This window comes from Rhinatrema bivittatum, chromosome 8, assembly GCF_901001135.1.
Source record: "Rhinatrema bivittatum chromosome 8, aRhiBiv1.1, whole genome shotgun sequence".
Lineage (NCBI taxonomy): Eukaryota > Metazoa > Chordata > Amphibia > Gymnophiona > Rhinatrematidae > Rhinatrema > Rhinatrema bivittatum.
Genome location: NC_042622.1, coordinates 23,566,411 through 23,593,108, shown reverse-complemented (window position 1 = coordinate 23,593,108; position 26,698 = coordinate 23,566,411). Strand labels below are relative to the sequence as shown.

The 26,698-nt window shown below is 44.6% G+C and overlaps 1 protein-coding gene across 1 annotated transcript; it reads right to left on the bottom strand.

The window, feature by feature from the left end:
- Positions 1-456: 456 nt before the first annotated feature.
- Positions 457-26,454, bottom strand: CBLN4 (cerebellin 4 precursor). Its single transcript, XM_029611926.1, has 3 exons — positions 26,152-26,454; positions 22,931-23,047; positions 457-654 (listed from the first exon to the last, which is right to left on the bottom strand). The coding sequence occupies exons 1-3, from the start codon at positions 26,452-26,454 to the stop codon at positions 457-459; spliced, it is 618 nt and encodes a 205-aa protein (XP_029467786.1).
- Positions 26,455-26,698: the final 244 nt, after the last annotated feature.

Genomic DNA, 26,698 nt, shown 5'->3' with positions numbered 1-26,698 from the left:
AACTGAAAATAACATTTAATACACAGTACTCTAGCAGCAACGGACCAAGTCTTGATTGAAGTCTGCAACCCAAATTATAAACCTGGTTGCCCGTCTTTCTAAAATCAAGCCAATCCACTTCTCCTATATGGTCAGCGAAACCACATAGATCCAGTACGAGAAAACTTGAATACAGTACATCTTGCAGGCAACTTTAAACTCTGACATTAGGCATAGATATTTAGCATCTGCTTTGAGTCTGAATCCAAATATACTTTAACACAAAATAAAGCTTCTCTTTTGAAACTTCAGAGTAGTTCAGAGAGGGCTGGAAGCTTTAAATAGAATCCATATTCACCCATGAGAAACCAAGAAAGAAACATCAATCCATTGATGGAAAAAAAAAAAAAAAAGATCTTCAGATAACAGAGGCGATGGGTGACCGCACCTGGATGGAGGTCACCGGTAAATCAGAATTTACAGTGGGAATACCAGAAAGCCAGAAAACGTAGAATACTGCCATCCTCCAACCAGGTTACCTTTCTCCAGTTTCAAGTATACCTTGTCCTCCTTATCCAGATAGAGAAGCACCCCGTTGGTGGCAGCTTCGCGGGTGACGTCTTTGTCCCCAGCAAAGGCAGATATGACAGGTTTTCCATTCAACATCAAGTTGACCTAGAACAAAAAGAGAGCCACCAAAATATTCTAGTGAGAAGCTTATATCACTTGGGCAGACTTTTTTCTGGTTTTATCTTACTACAAGCGAGTGCTGCTGCCATGCGTTCTTCAGATAGGTTCTCCAAATCACCTGCAGGGAAAACGTTCACTTTATCATTATAATCTGTTCCGTTCCATTCCATTATGTTCATTCTGTCCTGTTTATTACACTAATACCCTGACTGTTGTGTACTTAATGTTCTTGAACGGGTTAGCATGAAGAGGAAGCTTATCCGGTGGCCCAGTACCACTCTACTGCGGATAGCCTACTCATTAAAGCCATCAAATGAAAGGCTGCATTTCCATTGCAGTTCGGTAGGTGGCGCCTGTTTGGTCAAGCTTGCAGGTGAATAATACAGGAAGTAGAATCTTACCCAGCTCGCTCAGCTGCGCGAAGAGTAAGCAGCCATTTTGGTTTTCAAATCAGTTTTGGAGAAATTAAACTTAACCTTAATTTTTAAGGAACTCATGAAAAGAATTTTTAGCATTGTCTCATTACCTAATGTCTCTGTTCTTATATTTAGATTCTTCACATATGAACAAGAAATCTGTGTAACTTGAGCTTTTCCTTTGACCTTTTAAAAGACTCCTGTTATCTAGAGATTAACAAATGGGGTTTTTTTTTCCCCATGTGCATTGTAAAAGAAATATTTAATTTCATTCATGCAGTGGCAACTGCATGACCTACTAAGGACTAAAATCACTACCTGGAATGTTAACATTTTTCAGAGAAAATGCAATTTAAAAAGTAATGCTGTAATAATTATAATATTATGCTCATTTGGGAACATTTTTTTTTTTTATAATAACAGAAACTTCATCTATGTTACAAGCTGCTCAGAAGCCGTCCTATAATACTCAGTAATGCCCAGGACATTGGATAGTACCACTTTATTCATCTGTGCAGCCAGCAGCAATCAGACGGGTAAATCCATTCACTAATGTTACTGGACCAAAAAGGTGAAACCGCCACCCAGCATATAATGGGTCATGCCTTAAATCAGGGGGTCCCCAAATTACAGGCTGTGGGCCAGATCCTGCCTGCGGAGCTTGGTTTTCCAGGCCCCCCATACTTTGCCTTCCAGCGGCTGGATCTAGTCTGCAGAAGGAGGCTTGGTTTGTTTTTGCTATATGCTGCGGCACCAACGGAAAAGCTGGTGGCGTTTCACGGCCCCTGCCGGCCAGGAGCGCAGGAAGACCCAAGCAACAATGCTGCTATCTACTGTGGCAGAAGGTCTCCCCTCCACTAGGTGGACATGCGGCAATGACCTGCGGAGAACTGAGCAATGTAACATCCTCTATAGCAGTCCTCCAGCAGACCCGGTGTTAAGTCAGAGAGGGTAAGCTACAGGAAGAGCAGTCGGTGCTGGGAAACAGCACAGGAGCAGGCCTGCAAACACTCTCTGTATTTCTAAATAAAATGTTAAGTTGGTTTAAAGCCTTAATCTGTCACACAAACAGCAGCAAGGCTGGTGGAGTTCCCCAAGCCCAGCCAGTGGTACCAGAAGAAGACATGCACGGCAGCAACAGGAAGGCTGGCAGACACCCCCGCCCCCAGTGAGGCACACAGTGATGGAAACAGCTGCTGGTGGGGGGGAGGCCACTCCATACGCTGCCAGCGAAAGGTCAAGGGGGCTCAAGGTGAGTGGGGAACTAGCGAAGGGTTGGGAAGAGGAGGGGAGTTAAGAGAGTTAGAGATGAGAATAAAGCAAGGGGAGGGGTGGGGAGGGAGGGGAGTGAAAGAGAGTGAAAGAAGAGGAGGGAGAGCGAATGACAGGAAAGGAAGGGCAGGGAATGAGAGGGGAGGAGGGAGTGAATGAAAAGGGAGGGGAGGGAGGGGAAGGTAGATGTGAGGGAAGGGTGAAATAAAAAGAAGAGAGGGGTGAGTGAAGGGAGGGGATAAAAGATGGAGGGGATAGGAGGAAAAAGGAGGAAGGAAGTGAATCAGGGTGGGAGAGAGGGTAGAGTAAAGAAGGGGAGGGAGGTGAAACAGAAAGGTAGAGAGGGATGCGAGTATAAGAGAAGGGAGAGAAGTCAATGACAGGGAAGGGAAGGGATGAATGAGAAACAAGGGGTGGGTGGTGTGAGAGAGAGAAAAGGGAGGGGTGAAGGGAGGGAGGGGAGATGGGAGGGAGGGAGGCGGGAGTGGGAGGGAAGCAGAGCTGCCTAGTTACCCAGTTCCAGGAAGGAGATTTTTCGGCCAGACTGGGTCTTGACCTTACACCCCAATGCATTGTGGTATTTGTTGTCCCTGATTCTGTCCATGGAAATCCCTGCTCTATGGCCCATCAGGCACTCAGATGGGGTTGTCGGAAATCTAGGACTGGCCTAAAATGTCCCTACTGGGACTGAGGAGCTTGGCAGCTGTGGGGAATGGAGGAGTGAGAGGAAAGAAAGGTGGAGAGTGAGGGGAATGGAGGAGAGGGGAATGAACGCGCACACACACCTCAGGGGAAAGAGAAGGGCAGGGTTCCAGGAGGTGTAGCACAGTCGCACACGAGGAAACCCTGCCCCCCCGCTTACCTCCTTTCTAGCAATTTAGATCAATGAAATGACCAGACATGATGCCCCTCCTAGGGGGGCCCTGGCCCTTCAGCAATGTCAGGCCCTCCTGTAGGGCTACCAAGTGGCTCCAGATTTACAGGACAGGTTGATCCAGTCCTGAATTTATCCCATGGCATGCTGGGAGTTGTAGTTCTGACTTCCCCATTGCGGTCTCTTAGAAAAGCAATGCTACAAGTCCCTGCACGAGCTGGAGTAAAACGAGGAAAGAGATCAGCCTGTCCTGAAAATCTGGAGCCAGTTGGCAACCTTACCCTCTCTATAATTTGAAATGTCCTATGTGGCCCTTCCCTTGAAAGGTTTGGGGACCCCCTGCCTAAAGTTATGGGTCCATACAAAAGATCAAATCTTATAACTAAAGTCATGAGCAATACTAAATCCAACAGAGCCAAAAATCAAAGGGGGACACTATTCAAACCCGTTACCGCTCCATTTGTTTTTAAATCCAGCTACATTTCTAAATAAGCTTTCAGCGATGTGTATTGTTCTCTTGAAGTAACTTGAAACTGTCATTGTATTTTGATTGATTGTTTCCTCATTTGTCAGTTCTCTTTCACATTAGTCTAACAAAATCCCACCCTGGAGTCAGCCTAGTGGCTCAGATTCAGCAATACTGAAAGACTTGGCTCAGATCTTCCACTCTTCTTGGATTGGCCTGGGCAAGAGGGAATGCTGCGAAGGCAGCACTCACATCCCGTGAGCGGAAGGGAAGGGGGATCATAGTCATCAGGCAATGGCAACACCTAGCAGTATGAATTAGGGCCCACAATTTCAGGGTTCCAGAAGAAACCCTGCTGTATGGTCGTCGCCCCCCTGAGGACCGTTGCTTCAGTGACAAGACTAGGAAGAGCTGTAGTTAAGCTTCACTGAAAATGACCACCTTGTGCAGTTTGCTGCTGCAAAATCGCTAATAAACTGATTTGTATGGTTCTTCAGTGATTTGGCACAATTTTTTACAAATGGCTTCACAATCACCTTCATGCAGAAACAATGGCAAATAGTGCACGTGAAAATTTGCAAACACGATTGTGTGTGCAATTTCCTGGTTTTCTGTACCAATTCACATTCCTAAACCCATTTGCCCTTTTGCACATCAGTCTCTTTGTGAGATAAAAAGGGGCAGCGCGCATGGACCAAAGACTCATGGCGGGTAATTCTCAAAGCCATTTTTACACCTTTTCTATAAAGGTGGATAAAATTGTGCTCATTAGGATTCTGCGCACACACGTTTACTCACAGTGACAAAAGGTATTCACAGGGGCAGGGCTGGGGAAGGGGTTTGGAACTAGGCCCAGCCATTTGAATTTTCAAAAGTGTGCGCTTATATTTTCTCAGAAAAAACTACCCACACAGAACAGCAGGTGTAAAGGCGTGTGGGTCAGTTTTCTGGGATAATTTGCAAAGAACGCACATCCTTTCTCTTTGACTACTGGTGAAAAGTCTGCAGATAAAAAGTAGCCACAGACTTTGCCCTTAAGAGGCCAGTCTTAAAATTACCCCAAATTTGTTCCCTTCTTATTCACGGAGAAAGTTCAAAGACATCAACTTTTTCCACACTATGTTCTAGTATAATTCTTAGCGATGGATTTGCAACTTTCATACAGTAGTTGCTCTTGGAAAGGTGATTCCCTCTAGCACCCTCCAGTGTCCGTGAGTAATTCTTGAAACCTGGTAAAATTTAAGGCAGGTCACAAGACGATGGCCAAGAGTAAGCACAGAGGAACCATGAGCATGTTAGGAGAACTCACCCCTAGTCCAGGCTGTTAAAGGTTGCCATATGAAGGCCAACCTAGTAGCTCAGTAGCAAGTGCAGTGCAATTTCACGTGGAAGGTCCTGGATTTGATTAGTGGATCGGAACTTCTGCACTCCGGGTTGACCAGAACTGGGGGGGCGGGGGGGGGCGGGTTCTGTGGAGGCAGCATTCACAGCCCCTGGGAAGAGGGAGGGAGTCATGGTCATCCTCAAGGGTGACACCAGGTAGTTGTATTTAAAGCCCTTGAAACAGGGTTCCTGAAGGAGCCCTGGTGTTGCATGCCCCATCCACGCCCGGCCCGCACACGGGCCTGCTCACCTCGATAGCTCCTTTGCAGGTCACAGGTCGGCCTCCCCAGCGGCAGCCGTGAGCTGCTCCAGACCTTGACATCCTGCGGTGGCAGTTGCCGGGCCTTCCAATGCGCACCAGGCCTCACACCGGAGTTCAGCGTGCTCAGTGGAGTTGGCCACGCCCCTATGCGCGAGCGGACCACCCGGCCTCTTGTAGGGCCAGGGGCGGGTCCTAGCTCCGTGGCGCGCCCTGATTGAATGTACGTTATAAGGAAGTCCCTGCCTGCACGTCCTTGCCTTGGCAATCGGGTCGGCACTGTAAGTGTACTAGTTTGCCTCCACATTATTCCAGTCTTGTTCCAGTCTTATTCCAGTCTTGTTCCAGCGTCCTACTGTTCCAGCTTCTGTCTGTCCTGTCTCCCCAGGTAGTACCCTCGGACTGTCTCTCTGGTACTGACCTCGGCCTGCTCCTTGACCATTCTGTTCGCTGCCTGGATCCTGACTTCTGCCTGCCTTGTGATCTCATCTGACCTCTGGAACCTGACCCCTGCTTCATTGACTACTCCTCGGACTGATCCTCGAATTCTGACCCCGGCTGCCATTGACCACGTCTCCTGATTCTGGCTTTGTCCCTTGCCTTGTCATTGCCTATGCTGTACTGGCCTTCCTTGCTTCGCCAGCCCTACAGCCTAGTGACCGACCGTGCTCCCTTACTGCTCATGGGCACACCTCTCTACTATCTCTCCTGGAGACCATGCAAGGTCCACCTAAGTCCAAGTGGCCCGGGTCCTTACGGGCTCCACCCGGGGGGACCGCAAGCTTCCACTGGTGAAGCTCATCCTAGCCTCTATCTCCTCCTGTGCTCTGCCCCCTGGGGACAGGTGCTTCCTGGTCCCTACCAGGGAGCCGTGCTCCATTGCTCCAGGACAAGGGTCCACCTCCAAGCGCAACAGGTTGCCAAGGTCGTGGACTCGGCGGAATCTCCCGCCTCCAGGGCCCTACCGGGTTTGGCCACCACAGTCCAAGAACATCGCAGGGCTTTGAAATCGCTAGCCTCTTCGATGGAAGAGCTTCGTTCCCAGCTGCGAGTTACAGCTCTGTCCAATCCCATGGGCCTATTGGCCTCTATGCTACCCAAAGCATCGTTGGCGCTCCCTGCACCTCCTTGATACAACGGGGACCCACGCTCCTGTCCTGGCTTCCTCATCAGTGCTTCATGCAATTTGCACTGCTACCCTTCTTGTTCCTGAAGGAAACCACTCAAGTGACCTTCATCCTTTCCTGCCTAGAAGGGAAGGCTCTTGCATGGGCCTCTCCATTATGGGAATGCTCTGATCCCATGCTTTCCAAGCTATCAGAGTTTGTTGCTCTCTTCAAGCAGACCTTTGGAGACCCAAGCCGCCAAGCTGTAGCCAGCCATAATCTACTCCACCTCTGTCAAGGGTCACGGACCCTCTCTGAGTATACCGTGGAATTCAGGACCCTGACTACTGAGCTTGGGTGGCAAGAAGATTATCTGCAAGCCATCAGACTCTCCAGCGCTCTCAAAGATGAACTCACTGTCTGTGAGACTCCCACGTCTCTAGAGGACCTTTCCCTCACGGGGAAGATCGACCATCAACTCTGGCAAAGGTGCCTAGAAGAAAGTCTTCCCACTCTCCTACACCGCATCCCACGCGGGTCCAGAGTCCTCCAGCCAAGACTCCATCACCGCCACCTCCTCCCGTGGTGGAACCCATGGAGGTGAACCGTGGGCGACTGTCTCCGACTGAACGTCTCCGTCGGAGGAAGGAGGGTCTTTGCCTTTACTGTGGTGCTTCCGGACATCTTCAGCAGTCCTGTCTGGTCCATCTGGAAAACTGCAACGTCTGAGCCCGGCGGGGGTCCTGAATTTAGGTGCTAGTATCACTGGCCCCCAACTCCTGCTTCCAGTCTCTCTGGGCATTGAGGCCCACTCCTTCACCACCACTGCTCTTGTCAATACAGGAGCAAGTGGCAGCTTCACCATGGATGACATTGTCAAGCTTCTGAACATTTCTCTCCAGCCATTAGATGTGAGCTTCTGCATCACCTCCATTCAAGAAGAACATTTTCAGGGCTCATCGCCCATCGAACAGTGGCTGTCTGTCTTACCATGGGCAATCTCCATGAGGAGGAGATGTCCTTCTATGTGTTAAAATGTTCCATAAATCCAGACATCCCGGGGCTGCCCTGGCTCCAGGTCCATGAACCCTGGTTCGATTGGCATTCCCTGCAGTTGGTGCAGTGGGGTTCCAAATGCCAGAAGACATGTCTATGTCAAGTATCTCCAACTGTCTCTGTTTTGAAGTCTACCACCCTATTTGGTTTGCCTACACAGTATGCTGAGTTCGAAGACGTCATCTTGAAGCAGAAGGCTGACACCTTGCCTCTGCTACGCAAATTGTATTGCTCCATAGAACTTCTGCTGGGCATGACGCCTCCCAAGGGCAGAACTTATCCATTGTCTCATCCAGAAACCCTAGCCATGTCTGAGTATATCAAAGAGAACTTAGAAAAAGCGTTCATTCATCCCTCTGATTCTCCTGCTGGAGTGGGCTTTCTATTCGTCAACAAAAAGGATGGTGGTTTATGCCCTTGTATTGACTACAGAGGGATGAACACCATAACCTGCAAAGATCAGTATCCCCTGCCCCTTATCAGTGAGCTGTTTGACCTCCTTCAAGGGGCATGGATCTTCACCAAGTTGGATCTGAGGGGTGCGTACAATCTGGTACGCATCCAACCTGAAGATATCTGGAAAACCGCATTCAACACAAGGGATGGTCACTATGAATATACCATGATGCCCTTTGGGCTTTGCAATGCCCCAGCAGTCTTTCAACACCTTATGAATGAAATCCTCCGAGACCTCTTGTACTCATTCATAGTCGTATATCTTGACAACATCCTCATCTTTTCCAAAGACCTTGAATCCCATCGAGAACATGTTCGGATTGTCCTCCAACGTCTAAGAGAAAATCACCTTTATGCCAAGTTAGAAAAGTGCCTCTTTGAGCGAAATTGCTTACCCTTCCTAGGATACATCATATCTGATTGAGGTTTCTCTATGGATCCAGATAAAGCCCAGGGGATCCGAGACTGGCCCCTGGGCCTTACAATGTTTCCTTGGCTTTACTAATTTTTACAGGAGCTTCATTGCCAATTATTCTACCCTAGCTGCGTCGCTCACCGCCATGACCAACAAGGGGGCTAACACTCGTGTGTGGACTCCCAAAGCAAAAGCCGTCTTTCAGACGCTAAAAGAAGCATTCTGTTCTGGTCCTTGTCTTCAGCATCCAGACCCAAGACGCCCATTCATCATCGAAGTCGACACCTCTGCAATTGGAGCAGGAGCTCTCTTAAGTCAGTTTTCTCCAAAGGGTAAATTGATACCTTGTTCATTCTACTCACACAAGTTCTCTCCTACAGAGCAGTACTAGAACCTCTAGCCATCAAGTTGGTGCTCCAAGAGTGGCACCCCTGGTTGGAAGGGGCGCAACATAAATTTACCATTTTCACCGACCATAAGAATCTTGAGCACCTTAAAGAAGCTCAACTCTTGAATCCTAGACAAGCCCGATGGGCGCTCTTCTTTGAACGCTTCAATTTCGTCCTTTGTTATTGCCCAGCTTCCAAGAACCTCTGTGCTATTGCACTATCAAGATCCTTTGAATCAGAGGATGTTCCTGATGTTCCCAGACACATCATAGATCCTGCCTGCATATCCCTTGCCATGACCACTACAGTTCCAGTTGGGAAAACTGTCGTTCCACGTAGATTACATGAACGAGTTCTGAAATGGTTCCAAGTTGGCAGGACACCCGGGTCATACCAGGATCCTAGAGATGTTGTGGAGATATTATTGTGGCCCAACATGGTGCAAGACTCTCGTAACTATGTAGATTCATATCCCGTCTGCGCCCAACAGAAGCGATGTACCAGATGGCCTTGGGGCCTACTCCAACCGCTTCCAGCACCTACTGAGCTATGGTCCAGAATCTCAACGGACTTCATCACAGAACTGCCTCCATCCCAGAACAATACCATAATCTGAGTCATCATCGACTGTTTTTTTGAAAATGGGTCACTTCATTCTTCTGCCGGGCCTCCCATTGGCCCCAGAATTAGCCAAGTTGTTCCTGATTAATTATCCCTATCAATTAAAAAGCAGAATGAAAATACAAACAAAAAACAAACTTTGAAATGTTTGTATGCTAATGCCAGAAGTCTAAGAAGTAAGATGGGAGAATTAGAATGTATAACAGTGAATGATCCTTCATGATACTTATATAACTGGAAGGAGCGGAACGTTTCATATATGAAACGTTCCGCTCCTTCCAACAAAAATTTTTTTGTCAAATTATTCTGTCAATAGTTAATCCTTTGCACTCTTACATGAGGATCTGGGAGTAGAACAAAGACAGTTATATAAGTATCATGAAGGATCTGTTTTGAGGTTTTCATAGTATTGTAAGGATCCTCTTAAATTGTATTGGTGCCTATTGATAATAGGTTGGTATTTAACAGTGAATGATGACATAGGCTTAATTGGCATCTCAGAGACATGGTGGAAGGAGGACAACCAATGGGACAGAGCTATAGCGGGGTACAAATTATATCGCAATAACAGAGAGGAGCACCCGGGAGGCGGTGTGACACTTTATGTCTGGGATAACATAGAGTCCAATAGGATAAACATCCTGCATGAGACTAAATGCAAAATTGAATCTTTATGGGTAGAAATCCCTTGTGTGTTGGGGAAGACTATAGTGATAAGAGTATACTACAGTCCACCTGGTCAAGATGGTGAGACAGACAGTGAAATGCTAAGAGAAATTAGGGAAGCTAACCAAATTGGTAATGCAGTAATAATGGGAGACTTCAATTACCCCAAAATTGACTGGCTAAATGTATCATCGGGACACGCTAGAGAGATAACGTTCCTGGATGGAATAATTGATAGCTTTATGGAGCAATTGGTTCAGGAGCCGATGAAAGAGGGAGCAATTTTAGATCTAATTCTCAGTGGAGTACAGGATTTGGTGAGAGAGGTAACGGTATTGGGGCCGCTTGGCAATAGTGATCATAATATGATCAAATTTGAATTAATGACTGGAAGAGGAACAGTATGCAAATCCACGGCTCTCATGCCAAACTTTCAAAAGGGAAAATTTGAGAAAATGAGAAAAATTGTTAGGAAAAAACTGAAAGGAGCAGCTACAAAAATAAAAAGTGTGCAAGAGGCGTGGGCATTGTTAAAAAATACCATTCTGGAAGCGCAATCCAGATGTATTCCACACATTATGAAAGATGGAAAGAAGGCCAAACGATTGCCGGCATGGTTAAGGGGGGAGGTGAAAGAGGCTATTTTAGCCAAAAGATCTTCATTCAAAAATTGGAAGAAGGATCCAACAGAAGAAAATAGGATAACGCATAAACCTTGGCAAGTTGAATGTAAGACATTGATAAGACAGGCTAAGAGAGAATTTGAAAAAAAGTTGGCCGTAGAGGCAAAAACTCACAGTAAAAACTTTTAAAAATATATCCAAAGCAGAAAGCCTGTGAGGGAGTCAGTTGGACCGTTAGATGATCAAGGGGTTAAAGGGGCACTTAGAGAAGATAAGGCCATCGCGGAAAGATTAAATGATTTCTTTGCTTCTGTGTTTATTTATTTATTTAATATTTATTTCTATACCGGACTTCACGAATAGAATTCACATCAGGCCGGTTTACATGGAACATAGGGGGTAAACAAGTGTAACCAAACAAGAAGGCTGAAACAAGCAAAGTTACATAAAACAAGGGCATTGAACTTGGGGGCTAAAGTAGCCAGGAAGAAAGGTAGAGCGGAATTAGCAACAAATAAATATTATAAAACGGGTTATGAGATTAGTAATTATCTCATTCCTTGGGCTGAGTCCGAACTGTCATTTTGCCTAGGGGAAGGCTTGGAGGAAAAGCCACGTCTTCAGTTTTCTTCGAAAGGTATGAAGGCAAGGTTCTAATCTTAGGTCTGTCGGTAGTCTGTTCCAGTGGACAGGGCCTGCTGTGGAGAAGGAACGTTCTTTGGTGGTTTTTAGACAGGTGTATTTTGTAGGTGGGACTTGAAGGGTTCCTTTATAAGCTTTTCTGATGGGTCTTTCGGACGAGCGGTGTTTGAGAGGGTTCTGAAGGTCTAGTGTGAGCTGTTGGTGGATAGATTTGTGGATTATAGTGAGAGCTTTATATAGAATTCTATATTTTATTGGCAGCCAATGTAGGTTTTGAAGGATGGGGGAAATGTGAGCAAGGCGGTTGGTATTGGTTAGGATTCTGGCTGCTGCGTTCTGGAGCATTTGTATAGGTTTTGTGGCTGAAATGGGGAGCCCCAGGAGTAAGGCATTGCAGTAGTCTGTTTTCGAGAATAATGTGGATTGAAGGATGGTTCTAAAGTCCTGAAAGTGGAAAAGGGGTTTGATTCTTTTTAGAACTTGAAGCTTACTGAAGAGGATTGAAGTTTACTGAAGAGGATGTTGGGGATGTACCTGTATTGGAGAAGGTTTTCATGGGTAATGATTCAGATGGACTGAATCAAATCACGGTGAACCTAGAAGATGTGGTAGACCTGATTGACAAACTGAAGAGTAGTAAATCACCTGGACCGGATGGTATACACCCCAGAGTTCTGAAGGAACTAAAAAATGAAATTTCAGACCTATTAGTAAAAATTTGTAACCTATCATTAAAATCATCCATTGTACCTGAAGACTGGAGAATAGCAAATGTAAGCCCAATATTTAAAAAGGGCTCCAGGGGCGATCCGGGAAACTACAGACCGGTTAGCCTGACTTCAGTGCCAGGAAAAATAGTGGAAAGTGTTCTAAACATCAAAATCACAGAACATGTAGAAAGACATGGTTTAATGGAACAAAATCAGCATGGCTTTACCCAAGGCAAGTCTTGCCTCACAAATCTGCTTCACTTTTTTGAATGAGTTAATAAACATGTGGATAAAGGTGAACCTATAGATGTAGTATACTTGGATTTTCAGAAGGTGTTTGACAAATTCCTCATGAGAGGCTTCTAGGAAAAGTAAAAATTCATGGGATAGGTGGCGATGTCCTTTCGTGGATTGCAAACTGGCTAAAGACAGGAAACAGAGAGTAGGATTAAATGGACAATTTTCTCAGTGGAAGGGAGTGGGCAGTGGAGTGCCTCAGGGATCTGTATTGGGACCCTTACTTTTCAATATATTTACAAATGATCTGGAAAGAAATATGACGAGTGAGATAATCAAATTTGTAGATGATACAAAATTGTTCAGAGTAGTTAAATCACAAGCAGATTGTGATAAATTGCAGGAAGACCTTGTGAGACTGGAAAATTGGGCATCAAAATGGCAGGTGAAATTTAATGTGGATAAGTGCAAAGTGATGTATATAGGGAAAAATAACCCATGCTATAGTTACACGATGTTAGGTTCCATATTAGGTGCTACTACCCAAGAAAGAGATCTAGGCGTCATAGTGGATAACACATTGAAATCGTCGGTTCATTGTGCTGCGGCAGTCAAAAAAGCAAACATAATGTTGGGAATTATTAGAAAGGTAATGGTGAATAAAATGGAAAATGTCATAATGCCTCTGTATCGCTCTATGGTGAGACCACACCTTGAATTCTGTGCACAATTCTGGTCGCTGCATCTCAAAAAAGATATAATTACGATGGAGAAGGTACAGAGAAGGGCTACCAAAATGATAAGGGGAATGGAACAGCTCCCCTATGAGGAAAGACTAAAGAGGTTAGGACTTTTTCAGCTTGGAGAAGAGACGGCTGAGGGGGGATATGATAGAGGTGTTTAAAATCATGAGAGGTCTAGAACAGGTAGATGTGAATCGGTTATTTACTCTTTCAGATAACAGAAAGACTAGGGGGCATTCCATGAAGTTAGCATGTGGCACATTTAAAACTAATCGGAGAAAGTTCTTTTTTACTCAACGCACAATTAAACTCTGAAATTTGTTGCCAGAGGATGTGGTTAGTGCAGTTAGTATAGCTGTGTTTAAAAAAGGATTGGATAAGTTCTTGGAGGAGAAGTCCATTACCTGCTATTAATTAAGTTGACTTAGAAAATAGCCACTGCTATTACTAGCAACGGTAACATGGAATCGACTTAGTTTTTGGGTACTTGCCAGGTTCTTATGGCCTGGATTGGCCACTGTTGGAAACAGGATGCTGGGCTTGATGGACCCTTGGTCTGACCCAGTATGGTATGTTCTTATGTTCTTAACACATTTTCCGTCTCCATGGACTCCCAAAGGAAATCATATCCGACCGAGGACCACAGTTTGCCGCCAGGTACTGGCGGCAAACTGTTTAACATTGCCTTGAATTTCACATCAGCCTATCACCCATAGGCTAATGGTCAAGCTGAAAGGACCAACCGGACCTTGAAAACATTCCTTTGTTCCTACGTGAATGACCAGAAGGACAACTGGTCTGATCTATTACCCTGGGCTGAGCTGTCATATAATACCCACGTCGTTGCTGCCACCGATGTTCTCCATGGTATTCGGATGACAGCCTCGGTTGCCACTTCCAGTTTCTCTGATTGTTCCTTCTCCAGCCATGGAATTCATGGCCCACACCATTCGCCAGCTGTGGAATCAAGTCAAAGAATGCCTTACCCAGGCTGCTGAGTGCTCCAAGTGCACTTCTGATGCCCATAGATGTCCTGCTCCACTCTTCCGTCCTGGTCAGAAGGTGTGGTTAAGCACCCAACACATAAGGTTGAGAATTCCTTTTCATCACCTGGCTCCCAAGTACATCGGCCCATTTCCGGTGCTTCGAAGAGTGGGAGCAGTGTCTTATCAACTTCAGCTACCTCGTGCCATGGGCATCCACCACACATTCCATGTCTTCCTTTTGAAGCCTTTGGTCCTCTCATGGCCTTCTCGTAGAGATCCTTCACCTCCGCGGATTGCCACCGAACCAGATTTGTCACTCCAGGTAAGAGAGGTCCTCGACGTCCGTCGGCATCGAGGCAGATGGGAATACCTCTTAGACTGGGAGGGTTATGGGGCTGAGGAGAACTCATGGGAACCTTCCCACAGCATTCTTGATAAAGAGCTCCTCAGGACTTTCCACAGGACCTATCCTGAAAAGCCGCGGCCACGTAGAGGGAGGCCTAGAAGGGGGGAGGGGTACTGTTGCGCACCCCATCTGCACCCGGCCCACGCACGGGCCTGCTCACCTCGCTATCTCCTCTGCAGGTCATGGGTCAGCCTTCCCAGCAGCAGCCACGAGCTCCTCCAGGCCTCGGCTTCCCGCGGCAGGGGTCGCAGGGCCTTCCACTGTGCACCAGGCCTCACGCCGGAGTTCGGTATCCTCAGTGGCGTTGGCAACACCCCTACATGCACCCGGACCGCCCAGCCTCTTGTATGACCAGGGGCGGGTCCTAGCTCCGCGGCACACCCTGATTACGTTATAAGGAAGTCCCTGCCTGCTCTTCCTTGCCTTTGCAATCGGGTCGGCACTGTAAGTGTACTAGTTTGCCTCCACATTATTCCAGTCTTGTCCAGTCTTGTTCCAGCGTCCTACTGTTCTAGTGTCTGTCCATCCTATCTCCCCAGGTAGTACCCTCGGGCTGTCTCTCTGGTACTGACCTCGGCCTGCTCCTTGACCATTCTGTCACTGCCTGGATCCTGACCTCTGCCTGCCTTGTGACCTCATCTGATCTTTGGAACCTGACCCCTGCTTCATTGACTACTCCTCGGACTGATCCTCGGATTCTGACCCCGGCTGCCATTGACCATGTCTCCTGATTCTGGCTTTGTCATCACCTACGCTGTACCGGCCTACAGCCTAGTGACCGACCGCGCTCCCTTACTGCTCATGGGCACGCCTCTCTACTACCTCTCTGGGAAACCCTGTGAAGCCCACCTAAATCCAAGTGGACCGAGTCCCTACGGGCTCCACCCGGGGGGACCGCGGGCTTCCAGGGTGAAGCTCATCCTAGCCTCTGTCTCCTCCTGTGCTCTGCCCCCTGGGGGCAGGTGCTTCCTGGTCCCTACCAGGGAGCTGTTCTCCACTGCTGCAGGACAAGGGTCCACCTCCAAGCGCAACACCTGGTGCATGACCCCCAGCCTCAGGGGCCTGTTCCTGCATTGACCAGATTAGGAACAGAGGGAGGAGGTCTATTAAAATGGGAATGAAATCCCCAGGTGTTAGTGAATGAAGGTTCATGGCGCCAGGTTTCCAGCGTTGGTTCTGTCTGAGCTGGAAGAAGGAGAAAGCAGGGAGTTCCATGCCAAAAAAAAGAATTCCATATGGCCAATGAAGGAGAAACTATTAAAGGAGATGGGGCAATCAAAAAAATTAGTGTGGCTAATATGGGGACAGTATTCTTGACTTTATTCAACAGGAAAGGTTAACTTGGTCAATCAAATTGGACAGTTCTACCTTTTTAGGCACATAAGTGGTAACTTTCAAAGCCACTAATGTTTCACTTCCTTTGCTCTGGAGGAAGTTTTTATCCACCCTTCCTTCATTTTAAAATTATTTTTGGAAAGTCTGAATTTTTGTGTTTGATACAGCAACTAAATTCCCCCGGGGCCTAGGGAATTTAGTCACTGTCAGGAAGAAAGGAGTTCCTCAGTGGTTTCTCACTCTGAGTGATCCAAGGATCCTTCACAGAAGGAATGGATACCTATGCATTTCTGAGAGAAGGATGGAAGTGTTAACCACCGCATATCATCAGGATATACTGGAGGAGGTTGGATTAGGAATAGACGTCTGAATCAAGGTATGAGAAATGGGATTGTATTGTATGCCATCTAAATTTAGTGAAGAATCCTATTCCACCAATTCTGGGAGGGAGCTCCTAAACTAACCCTGCAATTGGAAAGAGATGTGAAACCGGAAGAGTAAATTAAAACATCAGTAACGAGTCACAGATTTATTGGAAATGAATTATGTAATGGATTTCCTAGAAGAAAGACCTGCATATTGTCCATCACTTCATTTCTGCATTAGTTATCAGTAAAGCTTTGCTGGAACCACATTCATTGTCCAGCGTTGATCATTACTATACATGTTAAAGATTTAATACAATGCTCAGAGTCTTGCAGATCAGTCTCCCTCCTTCCCCCGACCCACAGGTAATCCTGGAACCACATTCATTGTCCAGCGTTGATCATTACTGTACATGTTAAAGATTTAATACAATGCTCAGGGACTTAAAGATCACTCTCCCTCCTTCCCCCGTCCCACAGGTATTCCTGGAACCAGAGGGACTTAAGGACAGTGTAGAAGATTTGGAAATCTTGAGTTTTTGAAAATGGAGGTGGCCCGTGGAGTCCTCAGTGGCTACAGGTTGTTATGGTGCACGTCAAGAGGACGAGCTACGCCTCGTAAGTATAAGCGCTGGTGGCCATTTTCTCTCTGAGAACAGTCACTTGGCCATGATTCTATGCGATCTGAGTTTTACCAGCTTGGTGCCTTGAGGATTTCATGGCCTACCAAAGGTGAAGCAGTGACCTCTGTGATTTTGAATGTTCATGTACAGCAACGTCTTTGGATAATCCTTAACTGGCCCAATGAAAAGGTATCACAGCCTGCAAACAATCCAGGATTTCATAAATAAAAACACGGGTACACTGAAAAAAATGCCGAGCTGCCATGGGAGACATATAGTTAATTTCTTCACAATTTCCATGTTTTGTATTATTGCAATAAAGATAATGCTGCTCATGCTCACAAGCGAATAATCTGGATTCAAGGTTAGATGTAGGATTACAATCGCCAACTGTGATGGTTTAGGTTATGTCTAGTTTGATTCTTGAGCAACATTTCAGCCATTCAGGAAATGAGAATCAAATCTGTGATCCGCGGATCATGATCAAACAACTTCTCAAATATTGCCTTGTTTTTGCAGTCTTATCCTGCGATTTGTAGACTGGAGGTTCATGCTTTTTTTTTTTTTAACTATGATTTTAAAAAAGGCTGGAGGGTGGGGCAGCTCTGATTAGTGATTAGTACAATTTCAGGATCCTGAGGAAGAAAGTGCTGGAGTAGTTAGAAGACGGGAGGGAGCCGAATGGCCTAGTGAGCCGTGCACTCAAGATTTATGCTCCGGTGCGCAGGCTGAAGCTGAGAGGCACTACAGGAAATATCAGCTGCTGCTGCTCTTACAGTGGCACCTAATGGTCAAATGTAACGCAGCCTGGCAGTGACTCTGCAGAGAGCTGCATACAACTTCCCCACTACAGGACATCTCTGTCTAATGAGATGTCAGGAAATAAAAACAAACACTGTGTGCAAAACAATAGTTTTGAGAGTCACACATAAATATATATAGGCACTGTTTGATAATGCAAAAGAGTACTGCATGGGTTGACCAAGGGCATGCCTTTTGCCTATTTGTTAATGATGACCTTTTATAAGGCCCATATGAGTTTTCTCTGCCAGTTTTCAGTAATGAGTTACTCATAAATAAATAATACATTTCAGGAGGGCCATCTGATATCCTCCCTCTACACATGGAGTTAGCTGATACAGGGAAAGGAGAGAAATTCTTCAGATGTACTGTGTGTGACTGATACCATTAAAACATCCAAAATAATCCTCATAGGCATTTCAGTACCAAGCTGTGAAATGCATAGGCTGTGAGTACAGCATATAGACTTTTTAGCATGTTTATTTCTCTAATATGTTTATTGTTACATCAAGTATTTATCTAAGAGAGATGTAATACCTCTGAAAGCAATTTACTGTAGAAGAGAGAAAACTTCCTATAGTAGCTTGCTTATTTAATCACTGTGGGGTTGTATTACAATGTACTACTTGACATAATGTATTAAAGCTTTGCTTATCTAATGGCTTTCATTCTTCAACAGAATTTATTCAAATTTGTTTTGATATAAGCCCAGGTATTTTTCTATAGTCTCGTCCATAAACCATTTAATGTGGGCTTCACTGGAACTAAGCAATTCATGGAATAACTTGGAAATTTACAGCGTTTTAACTAACACAGTAAATGATGGCATAGAAAAAAGACCAAATGGCCCATCCAGCCCTGCCCAGTTATTCCTGTCCGCACTACAGTGATGTATCCCAGCTCACTACTGTAGGATCTTGACCGCCTGAAGGGTATCGTTTCCGAATGAAGTCAGTTTTTGTTTGCTTTGTCATTGGGTTTCTCTACCATCCTGGACAGATGACCAAACAAAATCCACTTCCCTTCTTCCCACTACATACAAACATACACACATATACACACACATCGCATCCCACCACCAAGACTTCTAATCATCCAAACAGCTACCAAAACTAGTGAGGCTGTCGCCCAAACATCCAGCCTTCTAGGTCCCTTTGGCCTTGCTGGACAGTACCCAGCTGTCACCTACCTGCCAACGCCAGCCCCGGCTGTATGAGAAAATGGTGCCAGGTGCAGTGGAGGCAGGTGCCGCTCAATGCCACTTTTTGGCGCTGTCCTCCAGTAGACAGCGCCATTTTCATGTTCAGACTTTATATTAAGCACAAGAAATATACATACAGTCCCACGAAGCACATCTGTTTCTGATGCACTCCGAAAGTAACCGCAGAACAAAACCATTTTTCTTATTTTGCTTTAACAGAAACACAACCCACCCCCGGAGCAATATGGTAGACGCTCTTATGCTACTAAACCACCTTAGCTTTCTATATACCCCACAGTGAACACGCCGAAGCATCTCTCCTTATAGCATCCTTATCTCCTCAGATGCTCCTATTTCCCCCTTTACCTCAACCACTCCTCAGCTTCTAGACATACCTTAGAAGCTGCTGCTATAACCCTCCACCCAGTAATTAATTAATAACACAAGACCAGATAGTGCAAAAGTAAAAGTAGAGTCCAAAACTCGTGACCATGCCATTTTTAAAGTTGGGCAGGAGCTGGGCAGGTGCGAATGGGCTTCACTCTTGCCCTAAAGGATTCGTATAAAGACCACGAAAAGAGAGTAAGTGGGGGCCATGAAAAAAGGTCTCCGGTTCCTGAAGTTTTTAAAGGGGAGCAGAAGGGTGCTGGCCCCAGTCAGGCAGACCCAAGCCCCAGGTGCAATTTGGACTGGCTGAAGAGTGTTTATAGGACCACAGAAGGCCTGATTTGTTTTTAACTGTTTGTAATTTTTTTTTTTTTTTTGGGGGGGGGGAATAGCAATTAAATGCTTCTTTTGGTTCAGTAAATGAACCAAACTGAAAATAACTTTAAACAAACAAACAAAAAAAGCCCTAATGATAAAACAAACTGAACTGAAAATTTTGGGGTTGCACATCTCTAAAGATTACTGATTGGTTTTGGTGTGCCACGTTTCGATTTATCTTCCATAATTTTAGCACAAATGTGATGCGAATGTAATGGACACATTTATTTAGGAGGCAATATTCAAGGGCTTGCCTGCGTAAAAATGCAGCTTGAAAAACCCTCACTTCCCTGTAGATGGGTAAAACTAGGTGCACTGTACTTTTATCTGCATAAAATCTTTGCTTAGCTGGGGGAGGAGAGAAATTTCTTTTGATATCTCCACACGAATCTTCCATCGCATGCTGTGCACCTGCTCCCATAAAAGGGTGCAAAGATCAAACACGCAAAAGTGGTTGTGTTGCGCACGCCACCTGGACTTTCAAAGGGAAACAACACAGGGAATTTGCCTCTGAGGATCTGCTTGCAGGCCCACGGGCACGGAGTACCCGCGGGACTGCAAGCCACCTGTGGGATTTCAAAATTGCCCTGTAAACATCCAGTACCCTGGGCCTGAAGCACCATGCATTTTCTAGCATTTTAAACTTTGCCCAAGAAGTGGATGGCCCATAACATGTCCAGCAACCCACATCTCAACCAGCAAGGGAGCTGAGAAAAGAAGCACAGGATAGACTCAGGGTGAGAAAGAATAGGCATAAACTTATGGATCTGGAGTAAGACAGAAAAGTAGGCTTGCAATTGGCCAACAATCAGGCCAATGTAGTATGGTGCACTGGCCGCAGCGCACGGCTCAACGCACGGTTGGACGTGCATTTTGGACACGGGGCCATAACCCCCGATGCAAAATTGGGGTTAGTGTGTCCAAAACATGCACACACCCGCCTACGTAGATAATAGCGCTCATCACATGTAAATTCATGTTGATGAGTGCTATTATGTATTCCCCTCAATGCAGAAAAAAAATGTGCATCAAATCCGCACATTTGTAGCTCAGAAATTAATGCCAGCACAGATCTGGCGTTAATATCTGAGCAGCCAAATATACTTCCAGGGCTGTACTTCCAGGGCTGTTCCTGATTCGTCCTTTCCACTGACATTTGTCAGTGGAAAGGACCAATCCCCTTTCAAAAGGCTGTCCTGAAAGGGTATTGGTCCTTTTCACTGTCAAATGTCAGTGGAAAGGACCAATCGGAGGCCAGACCTTGGGGGGAGATAGCTTAGGGCAGGTCAGACAGGGCTCCCAGCCATGTCTCCTAGGTACCCGAGGCACTAGGGATGTGCACATTTTTCCCTAGCGCGTCCTTTTTAGTGCAGCAGGTCATTTGAATTTTACATCGGGTCCCCGGGAGAGGTGGATGGGTGCGCAATAAGAAAGCGGGCGCTCAGCGTTGAGCGCCCGCTTTCTACGTGCCAATACTGCATCGGCCTGAATAAGTTTGACTAGTCTTCAGGTCTCATTTCAGTCCCTGCCAGTAAACAATAGATGGAGTGGGGGTGGGGAGTTATGTTGTTGTGTTGGTTTTTTTTAAATAATAAAGCGTGAGAGTGAATGCAGGGAGAAGAATAACTTTTTCCTGTTACTTTCCCTGGGAAAAGCTATTATCACAGCAGGAGACTCCTAGTTTTAATGAGGAGGAATCAGGGGCACCTTACATAATTACCTTACATAATTAAAATAATAATAATAATTTAATTACATGCTGTTTCCAAATATGTGTTGGCACACCATTAGAAAAACATAAAACATACATAGTATGTGTCTTGATTGTTACACCCTCAGTAAAGGGTCGGATGCCAACTTGAGCCATGAAGTTGAGTTGGGCAAACTCTTTCCATAGCTGCTCACTCAAGTAAGGGCTTGGAGCAATGTGAGACCTTCTGGGTTTTACATCAAGATGGGCTTCAGGCTTGAGCCCAATGAAAAGACCAGGCTTGATGAGACTGATGGTCTCCTGGGACCAGAGGTTGATGAGATGAGTTTTAGATCTGCCCCGGGTGAGCGGTAATGCCTTACTGCCTATCATGCCTTCCATCACACCTCACCCTCTCCCTCGCCCTCCCCCCCAATCTCTTTCCCCTTTTTATATTTAAGAACATAAGAAATGCCATGCTAGGTCAGACCAAGGTCCGTTGAGCCTAGCATCTTGACTCTTACAGTGGCCAGTCTGGGTTGCAAGTACCCGGTAGTGACCATGAACTAGACCTGTTTCCTTGTACTCATCCCCCGGGATAAAAAGAGCTTTCCTTAGTCTACCTGGCTAATAGTATTTTATGTACCTTTCCTCCATGAACTTGTCCAAATCTCTTTTAAACTCTGCTATGCTCGTCACCTTGACCTTGTCCTCAGGCAACAGATTCTACTGCTTAATTGTGCACTGAGTAAATAAAATACTTTATATGATTTCTTTTAAATCTGCTGGTGGCCAGTTTCATGGATTGTCTCCTTGTTTTAGTGTTATTTGAAAGGGTAAATAACCGTCCTTTATTTACTCATTCCACCCAACTCGTGATTTTATAAACTTCTCTCCTGTCCCCTCTCAGACATCTCTTTTCCAGGCACAAGAGACCTAACCTGCATAGCCTCATCATCGGGGAAGCTATTCCATTCCCTTTCCAATTTTTGTCACCCTTTTGTTACATTTAACCAGTCTGCTAAAGGTTAGTCTCCTTGAGGCCATATAAAGAAGCAGATGAGATGGGGAATCACCTTGGGGACCAGGTTGATGTTGGGGGGGGCGGGGGGGGGGGGGGGAGGCGCACCAGCATGTAACTCCCTCAGGACAGTGGTGCCATGGAGAAATAAAATTACGGAATGGTTTACACACTGTGGGGAAAGTAGCCAAGCCCCCAGGCATCTGCATGCCACATCATTAGAGGGGAATCCCCTCCTGGCTGGCCTTGTCATCAAAGGGGGGTGGAGTCCCCCTGCTCCTCCACTGCCCATGCAGCCACAATAGTCCTAGGTGTAATCGATATATGTCTGAGAAAACAAATATCATAGCTGCGATTTAAATATTATCTCAAAAGTGTCATGCATAAAGGTGGGACCTTTGTATTTCCACAATCATCCCATGTCTGGCTTTCAGTAATTGAATGCTGTGTCTACCCTGATTTGTTTGTTTTTATATCAATTTGCCAGTTTAGTCAACAGTCAGTGAGCTTATGCTTACTTAGTCCTGGGAGCTTATCAGCATACAATTTTATAAAAGCTGTTGTGTATCATGTTCATTTTCTAAATAACTTTACTTACATACTCTTGTGGTATTTAGAGTTTCTTTACTACTTTGCATGCTCTTCCCAATATCCAAAGCTAGAATTAATGCATTGTTTTAGTTTTCATTTACTTCCAACTAACTTAAAAATTCTAAACTAATGAAAGGACCCACCTGGATTGTTTGGCTCTGATAGACTTTAATTACATGGAAATTGAAGCTGTAAATTCCTTTTCTTGGTGCTACAAAGACAGATTCCAATGTGAAAAAGTTCCCCACATTTACCAAGATCTAAAATAGAAAAAGACAGAAGCATTAGTTTAAGAAGTGTTTCTCTGTACTTCCCAACTGTATTTAAAAAAAATAACAGGCCGTGCTGTTATTTGTCTCAATAAATAACATATCCAGTCATGCATCTTCCCACAACAGCAAAATGCAAGCACTTCTGCTCCATAATGATGATCTTTTCTGGTGTTCTCTGCAATTAGCCAATTTTTAGTTGTACAATGGAATGTGTGACATGCAATTCTGTAAAACAGGATTGCATTTTATATGGAATTGGTATATCAGAAATTCCCATTCTAGCTTCTTAAATCTGATACGTATCTGTAAAATACTTAAACAATGCAACCAACATATGAAAAAGGTACGTCAAATGTGAACCAAAAAGCTTCTAAATAAGATGCTTCTACCTTTTGATTATTAATCATCTATTTCTCTATGTAAAGCCATGGTTAATGTATGAAAGGAAATGGTTTTCCAAAGGGAGGGGAGAATTAAGCAAATGGTTCAATTAATTTTCACAGTCTAACATGCCCTTTCTGAAATTTATGGGTTGTGTTATCATGACAATATTACAACCCATTAATTAATGCTCTGGCAAGTAAAATAGTCCATGCGGTGAAGAATGGATCTCTGGGCATAAAAATATAACCGCCCTTCTCAGTTCTCAACCAATTAGCTTTGACCGGTATAGTGCAAGAAGAAGAGCATGCACTATAAAGTAAATGGATATGTATGGAGACAGGAGGAGAAGGGAGACATACAAAAGGATGTAATAAGTTAAATTCATTTTGTGAAACACTTTGATTATGCAGTCTGAGTTGTGATGTGAAAAAATGCCTTTTAAATGCAAATAAAATAGTCATGAAATATCTTTCTTGTGTAATAATATTCATACAAGTTATCTTGCAACAAAGTAACCTTTGGAATACATTGGTCTCCCATTTAACGCCAAATACCCACACTAGATAAAATAGAATTGCAGGATTTAAGTATGGTTAATTAAATAAATGAATATACTCAAAAGAGGATTTTTATTTCCATTGTGTGTCTATGGATAAAATGCTTAATTGCACATCTGGCTCTTAATGACATCTACAGTATATAGCAAAACTTCCTGATGAATGGGGCCCATTGCAAGAGTTCTATCTGCTGCACTGTAGGCATAGGGATTGTCTATATCTCTGTAAATAATGTATCTTTATACCTATGCACTGACTTCAGTGGAACTTACATTTCTTGAAATGGAAGACCATATCACATTTACATTTATTTGAGCATTTTTTGTGACACTGATAAAAAGGGGGGGGGGTCCACAGGGCTTACTTTCTGAACTGACCACATTTCAGTCAATTATGCAATGACCCCTTAACAAGATACAAACATAGAGTATGATAGCCCATTGAGCCTGCCTATTGGTTTAGTCTTTTTGATGATCTCTTCTGTAACCCATTAGTACCATTTCTTCTTTGCCATTTTATTGTAGTACTTTATATTGAATATTCCATTCATGGAATTTTTTTTAACTCTTTCTCTTTCGCCCAAAGAAAAACATGTCATTGAATTACTTTCTTTCTTGATTTAATACAGCGCTGATTTGCAAATGTCTAAAAACAGTTAACCATCTCCCTCCTGGAGTTCTCACTGGGTTTTCAGATGGCCTGGGAGGCACAGGGAATATAACGCCTCCCAGAAAGGATAATATGGAGAGTCTGCATCATAATTGCATATTTAGAAATTAGATTCTCTCTAACTATTCTATATTCTGTACCGTTGAAAACTGATTTTCTAAATTAGCTAAAAGTGAAGTTCAATGAGAATAGTAGCAAGCATTTTTTGTGTTTCTTTGAAATTACCATTTTGTTTTATTTGAAAAACAATGAAATATGTTTGGGTCTACTGCATAAGCTAAAATGTTATATAATTGTGATCAGCTCGTTAGGGTATTTAAACTGGCACACACTAAATCTGATAATCAAACAATAATTAAACCTAGTGAACAAACCTGTAAATCTCTATTTTGTCATGGGGATGAATTCAAGAACTGTGAATCATAAAGAAGCTGATTTCAGTACTCCAGGCAAATAGCCTGTGCATTTTTTTTTGTTTGTTTACAAGTCCCTTACAGGTCCTCTGACTTTCTCATGTGTATTTTTCATGATAACTAGCCACAGGGAGCATTAATTATGAAGGATCTTCTGGCTGCATTAAGGTTTCATAGAAATAACAGAAGTAGCCTTAAGTGTCATCAGCTTATGCAAATGTTCTTAGGGTTCCTTGCCAAAAGTATGTGTAATAAACTTTTCTGAAAATTACCTGCACATCATGGAAACTGTCAACAGTAAATTAGTGGTTTCCATATATTTGAAAATTTCTTTCCTCTCCCAACACTTAAAATTCCTTTGCCATTATAAAGGCTGTTGTTCCTGTCACTACTGGTGCTAAAAACTTGTAAATCCAGGTAGTGTCAGTAGATCCATGACCACTACAATTAAGACAGCCTAGAGCTCATACACAAGCCTCGGTCCTGCGAGATATCCTCCACTTAGCATTTTAAATCTGTACCAAGCATGTTTATTAACTGCCCCAGCACATTTTCTTTTAATCGAACCAAAGTGTAAAAAAGTGAATTAAATATTTAGCAAACAGCGATGAGTGGCAGACCATAAAGAGTAGGCGAGTGAAATCTATCCCTTAAATTTATGGTAATCTAAAGCAGCGAGCCTTTCTCGCTCTCTCATTCCCCAAACAAGTTTAAGCAAATCATCTGAAGTAGATACTGCCTTCAAAAAGAAGCTAGCTGGGAGCTTTTTTTTTTTTTTTTTTTTTTCCTTACAACTTGTTAACCGGTCACGTTTAATGCTACTCCCTGCAAAACTGCTATGCATATTTAATCTGATTGCTTCTAACTTCCTGTTTTCAGTAAGAACATAAATGACAGATGCAACAGTCTTATCTTTTCAGGTACACGGTACTGAAAAAAAAAACCCCAAAAAAACGGATCTTTCTGGATCCCTTAGATCAATTAATCATTACTTTAATGATATGCTTTTTTTTTTTTTTTTACCGGAATGTTATGCTTGTTTGTTTGTTTGTTTGCTCTGTCCTTTTACCTGATCGAAGTAGATTATCCTAGTTTTGTTGCTCATTTCGGACGGCTCATGGTTTGTGCTCCGGACTGCTGAGAAGGCAACCTTAGAGTTAGCGGCCCGAACTGAGATCCCAAGGGGCGAGGAAGACGAGCCTTTGGAATCCGAAGTAGGATTGGAATCGCAAACGACCAGGCATTTCCCTTCTAAAACTATAGGCTCGGTGTCATTCTGTGCCCAGACGGGGAGCGCGCCGAGAGCCAGCGTGCTGAAGACGGTAAGGACCATGGACAGCAGCCTGCCCGAGCCCACCAGGAGCAGCAGCATCCTTCCTCCTCGCCAGGCTCCACACTAACCTACTACACAATCAGATCTTTTTTTCAGAGAACCAGCGCTGCTTCACAAGTCCACCAATTCCTCTTCTCGCTCTCGCTCTCTCTCCCTCTCTCTCTCTCCCTTTCTCGCTCTCTCCCTCTCCCTCTCTTCAAGCAAAAGTCTTCTTTGCCTTTTGTCCTCTAAGGTTTTCTTTCAGCACCAAAAAAAAAACACTTCCTGGTCCCCTTTGCTTCAA